Source organism: Prorops nasuta, unplaced genomic scaffold (genome assembly GCF_024137725.1).
Source record: "Prorops nasuta isolate Cenicafe-Biocafe unplaced genomic scaffold, Cenicafe_Pnas_1.2 PNAS00009, whole genome shotgun sequence".
Taxonomy (NCBI): Eukaryota; Metazoa; Arthropoda; class Insecta; order Hymenoptera; family Bethylidae; genus Prorops; species Prorops nasuta.
In genome coordinates this window covers 370,553-382,569 of record NW_027116806.1, presented here as the reverse complement: position 1 = coordinate 382,569, position 12,017 = coordinate 370,553, and the positions used below count along the sequence as shown (strand labels likewise).

At 31.3% G+C, this 12,017-nt stretch overlaps 1 protein-coding gene across 5 annotated transcripts in view; it reads right to left on the bottom strand.

The window, feature by feature from the left end:
* sl (small wing phospholipase C gamma 1) overlaps positions 1–4,464 on the bottom strand; it is a 467,203-nt gene extending 462,739 nt beyond the window's left edge. For all 5 annotated transcript variants that reach the window (XR_010823023.1, XM_066731397.1, XM_066731396.1 and 2 more), the window contains exons 1-2: positions 4,293–4,464; positions 3,681–3,876 (exon numbers count right to left, since the gene is read on the bottom strand). Coding sequence is in view for 4 of the 5 variants with exons in the window: in XM_066731397.1 (XP_066587494.1) it covers positions 3,681–3,855 (175 nt within the window). In the remaining variant the exon portion in view is untranslated. The remainder of the gene's footprint in view (positions 1–3,680; positions 3,877–4,292) is intronic.
* Positions 4,465–12,017: the final 7,553 nt, after the last annotated feature.

The following is a 12,017-nucleotide window of genomic DNA, read 5'->3' as shown; positions in this document are numbered from 1 at the left end:
CACAGTGCGTTAGACAAGGACAGGCCTATTAGCTCTCTCGCTTTAGAAGGGGTACCCACTCTCTCCCCACCATTCCCCGCTAAATAAATCAACTCTCCAACACACAGCAAGATAGCTGACTAACGCTGCCTGTCGGTGTGAATCCGTAACGGAATGGAAGAACAAATAATTATTTGTAGATTTCAGGGTTAGGTTTTCAAAAATCCAGTGTCGTACCGCCCTTCCATATCATTTCCGACAACTACTATAAATTTCTCAAATCATTTTATCCTCTACAAGTCTCAAAAAAATTTAATTAGTTGACAAAAGCGTGACTCATAGCAGCCGACGCTGATCGCTAAGTTGTGTAGCGCATCAGCGTCGGTTCCTACGAGTCGTGCATTCGACAAATGAATCAAGTTATTTGAGATTTGTAGATAACAAAATACTTTGAAAATTTTTCTGTAGTCTCCCGAAATGATATGGAAGGGCGGTACAAGGTCGGTTTTGCGAAAACCTAACCCTAAATCCTAGAAATAATTATTTATTTTTGCATTGCGCTACGGAACCACACCGACAGGCAGCGTTAGCCAGCCGTCTTGCTGTTTGTTGGTGCTCGTAGGTTATACGCTACGCTACACAACTTAGCGATCAGCGTCGGCTGCTACGAGTCACGCTTTTGTCAACTAATTGAATTTTTTTGAGACTTGTAGAGGATAAAATGATTTGAGAAATTTATAGTAGTTGTCAGAAATGATATGGAAGGGCGGTACGACGCCGGATTTTTGAACACCTAACCCTGAAATCTACAAATAATTATTTGTTCTTCCATTCCGCTATGGAGAGCTGCTTTGTTTAGCGGGGAATGGTGGGGAGAGAGTGGGTACCCATTCTAAAGCGAGAGAGCTAATAGGCCTGTCGTTGTCTAACGCACAGTGAAACTTTTCGGTCGATAAAACAGTGTAAAACTAGTCTTTCAATAACTAATTTAGTTTTTCAAAAAAATCGTCCACATTTTTACGTATATTTGTTTCTTCTTGGTCCCAAATTATTCATAGAACTTTTCTTTAGCTCGCTACAAGGGCTAATTTTCATTATTATTATGACCAACACAAGTACAAGTATTTATAATTTTTATGAAATATTTTTTTATAATTTTGAGAAACCGAGTTTGTAGCGCGCTTCAGTACAGTTAAAAGAGTAAATTTAATCTCTACAAAAAAATTCATATTCCTAATAGTTTGGAAGATAAACTTGAATGAGTGTTAGAGTCGCTCAATGCATCCCCTTAATACTATATTGAATTCTACAAAAATATATTTTTTTGAATTTTTACGATATTTTATTTAAATTATATGGGGTCAAAGTAGGTGAAAAAAAAACATGTACTGCTGGCCCGAGAGGTATCTCCAGTTTGGGTAATCGCAAACAAAAAAATGCAACGGATTATTGTTCAGTAGGATTGTCATTCTGGCCGAAACTAGAAAAAATTAATTTGGTTAAAAATAACAAAATGGCGGACTTCGAAAAAAAAGATACAATTTTTTTAGTGTAAATTGGGCTGTAACTTGAAAAATAATGGAAGAAAAAAAATGATTCTGATTCCGGCCAGAATTACACATATGTAGAACTACCTGTAAAAATTTCAGCCCGATCGGTTCAATAGAAAATCTGTTATGCCTCGGGCTGACCGAGAAAACGCGGTTTCGATAAAAACGTGTTTCAAGTTTGGCTAACAGAACTTTCATCCTCACACTAATTGTCGATCCCCGGTGCATAAAACAAGCCTTTGGTCTCTTCATACGTGTCAAATACGGGTATATTTGTTTATATCCTTTCGTATATCAAAAGGTATACGAAACTCCAAGGAAATATAAAGGTAATGAGTCATAATAGTGAGGAATAACTGTTAGCAGCTGTCGCGCAACTTACAGCGTTCAATTATGCGGCGCTCTGGAATATATGTAATATCTTTGTTAATATTTTGAGTATCAGTTTAAAATTTATACACCATATTCTCATGTTGATATACTATCGAAATATGAAAAAAAAATTTTTCAACCCAAACAACCAGACTACTATCTTAAAACCAATTGTATGTAAAAATACTCTTGTTTCAAAGCACATAAAAATTAAAATATGTTATTAGAAGAAAATACTAGACTTAAATTTTGGCTGATGTAAGAATCAAAAGTCTTTGTTAGATTCGAGAGATATTCTGATCATGGTTGCTTACAATGTATATATTCAATAAAATTATACTCATGCATTGAAGTGCATAGTGCAATGGGCAAAATGTTAAATTCATCAATCATAGTACCAGAGTTTAAGTTCCACCAGAAAAACAGGCTTTTCTACAGCAGACTTAGGTGAAATTGTTTGATATTGTAATAAGTAAAGAATTTTTAATTAAATTCTAGTAAATATAATTACATGGAATTAATTTTTTATGTTTACAGTAATATTGCAATTGTTTTACATATGATACATATCTAATCTATCCAAATTTATCAATATAGATCCATAGTATACATTACAGTAACATATCTGCATATATTACATTATACAGAAATACAACATTGCGTTGTATATCATATGTATCCAATCTATCTAATTGATACTGAAATAAAGCTATACCAGTATGTTACATTTACTAATACAAACTACATTACATGAAATTTTGTGCACTGTAGCATATACAGATATGAAAAATAACCTGGTTTACTTGGGTGTAATCGTTAAGAATCGTGTATTCAAATACAGTTCAAAATTTTTATAAAATAAAATATGCCATTAGTGGACTGAAATCCAATCCAATCTTATGAATTACACTCCTTTCCTTCTTGTTTATAATAAATTTTTATCACATTAAATTTTCACTTTTGATTCAATTTGTTGAGTTCTTTTTTTATTGTAAAAATATACTGTATAGGTGTGTCATCTCAAAATTTTCTATAAATTTGGTAAATATAAATGTTAATGTTTTATTAAACCAATTATTTAATACATTTGCTGTCCATAACACTTATAAGCACTTATATTAATAATTTGCTGGATGTTCATAAACTTATAGGCAAAGAATCATAATCAACAAATTTAATTTGTCTTTGCTTTTCTTCAAATTAGCTGGATAATTGAAAATGGTAAAATCATACAAGATATTTTTACAATTAAGCTAGTTCAACAAAATTTAAAATTGGATGAAAAGTTGAAGTTTCTGTTGTTAAAAACTAATAATAAAAACAAACAAAAAGAATATAAGTATTCCAATTGAAATAGATGCAAATATATCAATGCAACATTTTATTTTCTATTGATTTAGGGTAGTTTTTGAATCTTTACTGTTCAATATTCAATTTTGGAACATGTTTTAAATGTGCAATCTGCGTAAGGCTCCTAAATCTTACGATGCTTTGAGATACTTGTGTTATTAAGAAAATAGTTTGATTACAATATATTTCAGTAACTATGGTATTATAAGAAACTAATTAGCTATTTATGGTATTCTAATAAAGTCTATCAGCTGAAACTAAATAGTTACTGGACAATGTATATTTTATAGCCCATTTTCCATTATTACTGTAAGTAAATTGTCAGTACAGTCTTTACATTACAGAATACATTTATACAGTTTCAGTATTTACAATTTACTTGTAATAATAACAGAATATGATCAGAATACAAAAGTTTATCATATATACCTGATCCATCAAATGGACGTGATGTAGTACTGCGTGACCAAACAAGTTGTCTAGTCTCTCTTTTAATCATAAGAGTTTTCTTTTCAGGCCTTTTTCGTGGAAAAAATTTAGTTACTATTGTTCCTCTTTCTAATTGACTTATAATTTGTTCCATTTCTGGTATAATTCCATTCATTTTGAAGCTTTTCTACAAATTCTGTAATATAAATTGCATGGAAAACTTAATTACAAAGAAATTGTTTAACAAATTCATATAACACACCCAACAACTCTCATGCAAAAAGAAATATAGTTCTTTACAAAATTCTAAACTCGAAGAAAGATTTGTGACTTTGTTGTATAAATTTCAATTACATATAATGCCAAGTATAATTTATCATTAAGGAACAAATAAAATTACCAATAAAAAGTATTTCAACTAAAATGAAATTATATTAAATACAAGTTTTTTATGTAATATAATTCATTATAAGTAATAAATTATGATAAAAATAAATGATCTAAATTCATTATATTTCATTAGTATTCAAAAATGGAATATTTGATTAAAAATAAAATTGCTAATTATACAAACATCTATTTAAAATGCCGTTGGAATTAAGGAGTACTAACCTGTAATTCATAATACAAAAGGACACAATAATTAATTGAAATAACTACGATTCAAAGAATTATTTACTATTATTTTCATTGTATTTTAACCTGAAAAATAATCATTTACAAAGAGCGTTTACGATTAGTAATCAGATTTGGATTCGGTTCGGATTTACTAAGGACTTTTACGTTCGTGATCCGATCCAGATCACGATCCAACCTAACCGCAGGAATGCAACGTCGAAAAAAAAATTACTAGATGGATCAGAGGCTTCCGCGTGAGCTCGATCCGATCCGATCAGTCAGGACGCTTACGTTCAGATCTCGGATCAAACTTACCGCAGTGTCGCAACTTACGAAAAAAAAATACTAGATCACCCTAGACTAATCCGGATCTAGTGAGGAGGCTTTCGCGAAAGTGAATCCGGATCCAAATTTAAGTAGAGTAATTAGGGCCTATTCAGGTGTGGAAATTTTAGCTGTCATCAGTGGCATTATTCTAATCAACAAAAGGTAAATATTAAATTTCCAATTTGTTTTGCTAAAGATAAAGAAAGAAGTATAATAATCATTAATAATTTTCACTTTTTATATAATATATTAATTTTCTTACATAATTTATACATCATCTTCCTCCTCATCATTTTCAAATAAAATATTCCATAAATTCATATAATCCATTGTTTAATCTGTAAATAATATGTTATTAAGAGAAATTATGTAAGAAAATTAATATATTATATAAAAAGTGAAAATTATTAATGATTATTATACTTCTTTCTTTATCTTTAGCAAAACAAATTGGAAATTTAATATTTACCTTTTGTTGATTAGAATAATGCCACTGATGACAGCTAAAATTTCCACACCTGAATTGGCCCTAATTACTCTACTTAAATCTGGATCCGGATTCACTCTCGCGAAAGCCTCCTCACTAGATCCGGATTAGTCTAGGGTGATCTAGTATTTTTTTTTCGTAAGTTGCGACACTGCGGTAAGTTTGATCCGAGATCTGTGCTGGGATTCTGTAACTTCCCAGCGATGATTGTCGGTATCGCTAACTACCGATAGTTGTCGCTTGCAGTAACGAAAAGAGCGATTCTGTAACTTCCGTCTATATGGATTCAGTAACTAGTTATCGACAACTTTCGGTAATTGAATCGAGTTACCGAGAGATATCGCTAAGAGCGATTCTGTAACACAAAGTTTTCGATAATTGGTGTTAAAAATGGCGGTCGCTACCGAATTCTATCGTTAACTTAACGACGACCGTGATAGGCGTCGGTAGATGTTTACCGAGAAAGTAAATATAATAAATGTCACAAATATTTCTTAAATTAATATTTAGAAATCACAAAAAAGTACTTACAATAAATTTTCTTTATAAATTAAGGCTTACAGTAAAAATCGTAGGAAATAAAATTTAATATTTTTCCAATTTTTATATTTAAAAATAAATATATATATATATGCAGAGGTTTTCTCTAAAATATAGAATTAATTGTATTATTTAACTATAGCACACAGGCACTAACTGTACATTGTCTAACTCAAAAAAATGTTAAAACATTAATTTTTAATACTTATTTTAATTAAAATATACTTACGTTTTAATACTTCTTTTAAATAAAATATGATAATTTTGCTATAGTAAGAATTGCTATAGTCAAAAATGATATAGTCAAGTAACACAAAAATTCCTATTTCGGTTGGTATTAATACACCAATATTATCAGCTTCCCTAGAACCTTAACGAATTTTATCGTTATCGTACAAATATGAGTTGCACCGACTATTGTCGTAAAGCTAAAGTTACAGAATCGCTCATTCGTTAGCGCAAGCGATAACTGTCGGTAGTTAGCGATACCGACAGCTGTCGTTAAGGGGTTTGACCCACTTGAGGCCAAAAACACTCACAATATAATAGTTGATGTGGTATATATTATTTATTACGAGCATTGTGAGTTTTTGGTGGAATGCGTGCAAGGAAAAGCAAAGGTTTATTAAAGTTATTCGTCGGATAAATTTTATATTAGTACCGCTGAACCTCTAGCGACATCTATCTCGGTCGTTGTTAAGTTACAACGATATTATTAGTTTTCCTTTCAATAAAAAACTCAGTGAAATATCAATTCTCAGCTAAATGATTCGGTTTAGTACAATTTATATTAACTTCAATTGTTCGTAACTCCGTCGCTTAACTAAGATTGAACTGAGAGTTTTCTTAAAAAGGAAAGTTACGTTTATTCGGTAGGATTCGGTAGGTTACCGACAGTACCGACATTACAAGCGACAATCATCGCTGACTCTGAGTTACAGAATCGCACTTAGCGATTTCTGTCGGTAACTGGACTTAACGATACCGAAAGTTGTCGCTAAGAGTTACAGAATCCCACTACTGGATCTAATCCCTGAAAATAAACGACCAATGTAGGATATGAAGGCTTAAATTGGGTATAAATTATCATTAATTCCTATATACAATTTTAACTCCGTTTTGGTCCTCAACTTGTTACTTATGTCCAAAAAAGAAAGGTGTAGGCTTAAAACGGAGTTTATAAGCACTCCCGATCAGAAATTTCTTTAGGTTTCGGAGAAGGTCCGCGTCCGGCATGCCGTAACTCTGATACGGCCCGTATAAGGAAGCCCCGTCCGACACGGAAGAAAAATGTAACGCTTATGCTGACGATAGACTGATCAGACAAACAGGTTTGGGCCTGATCAGGGACGATATCCGGCCGGATCCGGCAAAACGGATTAGAAAATTAAACAAAAAATACTTTTCTCAAATTACCACTATTACATATCAATTTATACTTATTTATTTCTTGTTCCAATTAGTTTCTACCTGTTCATTAATTAATAATCACAAATAATATTTTTAGAAAAATCTTTTCCCGACCGGGACTCGAACCTGGATTGTTGAACCTCATGCACATCTGCAGCCTGCGACTTAATCCATTCAGCTATTCTAGAATATACAAGAGTTATCTTTTGATCTTGTATTTAACATCAATATTGTTTCCTCAATTATTTTTCTTTAAGAATTATTATGTTACAAATTAAAATTAATTGAGATTAATTTTAATTTATAATCAAGCTTTCTCGAAGAAATTTATAACAACATGTCGTATTATCATCTGGAACTGATCAGGCTAATCATAAACAGAAGTCCTAACATCCATTTATCATAAATGGAAAATATTAAATAATATAAAATTTTGCAGAATATGTTATATTTCGTTTCAAGAGATCCAAAGACTATGAAGCGATTCCAATAACACAAATTCTTACTGTTTGCGTATATAGCAATGAAAATTGATAATATAGCTTCGCCAATTAATAAAAATGAGTCAGAATAATAATTACAATTGTTTATTTATTATTTTTCTTCTAATATATATAAAAACATAAACGGGTATAAAACAGAGTTAACCGTTAAAAATTTGTTTTCTATTAATTTCGTTACACTGTAATTTATTAGATCAAGAAATAATTTTAATATGTCTTGTATCTAAATCATATCGCAACAAATCCGTAAAAAGAATATTGGTAGGACTTTGTGATTCTAACAAGTGCTGACGAATTTTCTACACTAAATTAAACCTCTTGCTACTACTTTTAGGTTTTACAGGACTAAATCAAAGACTCGGAGTACTCAGAGGTTCAAAAGAGTTCATAGGGAGGATTTGAAGATCCTATTTAGAGTTAAAAGTTTCATTTAAATATTATTTTCATCCTCCTAGGACTACTCTGAGATCTTGTAGGACTAAATTGGTGTTCAATTTTGTCGGTAAATTGAAATATCAAAGAAATAGAGGTTCTAAACGTTTAAAATGGAGCTTATTTTTCGACTCGGGGTGGCCCGTAAGTGCCTAGTTTATGTACTATATATATAATAGTGTTTTGCATATTTCTTGAAATAAGTTAAAAGTCTATATAGTAACAATTAGGTAAGCTTGAAACAACTAAATAAACTTTCATGAGATCTTCTAAGAACCTTGCAAAATCAAATCAATAGTGTTATTTTACATCCCGTTCATAATCATGAAATTTTTATTTAAAGCAGATTTTCATAAATGACTTATTTTTAAAAATACTGACCCGTAATATGGCAGGTAAAAAATTCTGTATATCGATTTAACTTTAACAATAGCAACAGCTGTAGTTAAGAGTTACAGAGAATTCGAATTCTAAATAGCCAATAGCAATGAATAGATAAGGTGATTGGAGGAAACGCTGCGGAAAGGGATATCCCACAAAAACAGACTTCGCCTGTAAAAAAAGGCGGCAAGTACATAAACCATTTAGCATAAATAATATAGTAAAATTATCCAATTAAAAAAAGTAGAGAAATCCAAATATTAATCAAGTGTATTTTTTCACCTTAGCAAAAGTTAAATTTTGAAAAAAAAAGGAACAACAAAGTTACTTGCCGGGCCCGCAATTTCCATGCACAGTGGGAAATTGAATCGTGTGTGAGATTCAGCTATAGCGTAGTACAGCAAATTTCATGTTAAAATACAGAGTGAAGTTAGCCGAACCACAGACGATTCTTTTTCTCACTGCGCATGGACATTACGGGCCCGGCAAGTAACTTTGTTGTTCCTTTTTTGTTGAAAATTTAACTTTTGCTAAGGTGAAAAAATATACTTGCCTAATATTTGGATTTCACTACTTTTTTTAATTGGATAATTTTACTATATTATTTATGCTAGATGGTTTATGTACTTGCCGCCTTTTTTTACAGGCAAAGTCTGTTTTTTGTGGGATATCATTACGTTTTGTAAGAGTATAATATTTAAAAAATTAAATTATTCTTCTAATTTCTACAGATTTTAAAGAAATTTTCCCCCCTTCTCATTTTTTGAAACAGCAGCGCTTAACTAATAAAAATATATATATTTATTTTGAAAAAATATCACAGTCACCACATTGATTTTATTAATATTTGTAATGCATTTTGCATAAATGAACTTCATAATTAATACTTAGGCTAGTTTTTTAATGTTTTCAGTTTCACCATAATAAAAGTATGATTAAATTTTTTATAATCAATAAACATACTTTCAACATATAAAAATAATGAAATAAAATGTTTATTTTAATTAATTTAAATTTTCGTTTTATCAACATTTGACTTTTTACCAACATCTAACTTTGCCAAACTTCAGAAACTCCCTCAGCTGCTTCAGGTGATACAGGGGCAAGACTGGAAAAGCAATTCGTAAAGCTTCAAAGAAGCTACAATGAAGCATATAATCGAAGTTGGCATTATCGTTTTGCATACGCCGTTTCTTTTTAGCACCAATCATTGTCACCTTTATGCTGCTAACTCTTGACAAAGGTGACATGGGAGATACATTGGCGAGTAGTCCTTATAACATTTCCTGTGCCAAAGTCCTCAAATTTTCGTTTCGTAAAATTCTATACGCTTGAAACTGGTCTGATTTCTGGTGCTGCAAAATGCAGTCGAAACAACTAATTTTTAGACTGAGTTTTTTTCCATTGAGAATAAACGTGCATTTTTTCATCCATACCAATGACCAGTATACTGCCTCTCGTCTTGAATACTGGCATAGGTAATGGAGAAAAACAATCAGCAGCTATTAACTGCATTTTATATAATTTCATCCAATAAATCTCATACTTAAATTGCGGCTGAGCAATGGACGACGTTTTTCTGAAAATTGGCTTATTCTTACTTTGCCAATCTTTGAATGCTTTTATATTTGCCTGTTTCAAGTCTCAGAATACAGGAGCGAAAAAAGCATAATCTTTGATCCAACTCCAATAGTCAGTATGTGTGCGAACAATCCTCATTGGATTTTTAATTGAATTGTACCAAAAGTATTTAAGTCAAAGCACAAGTATTACTGTTTGCTATAATACACTTGCATAGTGACTGTAAAATACTAAATGATAACACTATGAGTAAGCCTGAAATCAAATTCATCATTTAAGAATTATAATTCCTCAAAGAAAATAAATATTTGAAGGAATATGAAGCATCTCAGTTACTTACCAGTATTTGATGCTACCCCATCTCCATTTTCTTTAGTGCTTGGTGACTTAACTTCCTTGAGACTAAAGATCTGTAATATTTGGGTGTCTTTGCGTCTTTTGTAAACATCTAATATTGTATAGCTTAAATCCAAACACTAGTCAACTGGTACTCTACCTAAATGAAGGTTCATCGGAATGCTTCATAATTTCCAAACAAGCGTTACTATAATTTAGTCAGAAATATTTGTACGCATATATGATATTTGTTTCATTTACAATCTTCCTTTATTTGCATTCTCCAATAACAGGGTATTTCCAAGAATTGTTACATTATTTGTTTCATTTAAAATCTTCCTTAATCTGCATCCTCCAATAACAGGGTATTTCCAAGATTTGATACATTATTTGGCACTGGTTTGGCATCATACTGCAAACTATGAAATGGTGCCTTATATATAACTTTGTTTTAATAAAACAACCTTTTATTACAATGCACTTACTTTACTTAAAAACGTTTATGTTAATTGCTGTTGAAACAATACCATGTGTCTTGATTATGAGTTAACGTAACAACCTCATCCTTCTCTGTTTCATTTACAATCTTCCTCAATCTACATTCTTCAATAACAGGATATTTCCAAGAATTGTTAGAGCATTTGGCATTGGTAGGACTTCAAAACAGAGCTGCATACAGGGAATATGCATATAAAGAATATTTTATATAACCTGCAATAAAAAAATCCCACAAAGTACCACCGAACATTAAATTTTATACATATTTTTGAATACAATGTGACTTATCTGATAATCTTGCTGACTCCTTCATGTTTCTCCCTTAAATTATCCGTAGTTTTGATTATATTACACTATTACACTATCATTACAGCCAATTCATTTTTATAAAAATATTAAGGTTATACCGGTAAACCTTACAATTCAATTGACATTCAATTGACAGCTATATAACAGTTGTCGCCATATTAGTTATCGATTATATCGATTATTTAGTCGTCGCGTATGTAAAAATTACGTCATTTTCTTTAGCGATTAACTTCAGCCCGAGACATACATACATTTTGACTGGAGAAGATTATGAAGAAGAATCTTATTTTCGATATATATATAGCTAACTGAGTATGATATCTCTGGATTGCGTGAACCGATTTTGATGTTCATGGGCTCAAATAAAAGCTTATTCCAAACCATTTCAAGAAAAGCTTTACTGAAATCATGGCAGTGTATCATTTACGGAGAAAAATCGATTTAAAAATTGAGACGGCCAATCTTGCTGTATAAGATACAGTCACAGACTTCTATACAACTACCTAGACCGCTAGCATACTATAGTTTGTTATTGCGCTAGTTGAAGCTAAGCCGCCATCTGCAAATTGACTTCATGTACACAAACTTTTCGAAAGTGTGTATGATTTTACGGATGTATAACCTCAAATTGTAATAGGTAAGTCGGCTTTTAAGACGCCTCATGTTTTAAAAATGCCCATGACATGTGCAGTGGCTGCGTGTAAAACAGTTTACGCAAAAGGAAAAGGATTTCAATTTTTTCAGTAAGTATTAAATTGTGTATTTCTTAGTTTTTCAAATTTTTTGTAATAAATCATGTATCTTAATTATTAAATCTATTAAACATTCACTATGTTGAAAATTGTGCATAAATATTTTATTTCAGCTTTCCCTTGAATGATACCGAAAGGTGTGAAAAATGGACTAATGCAGCAG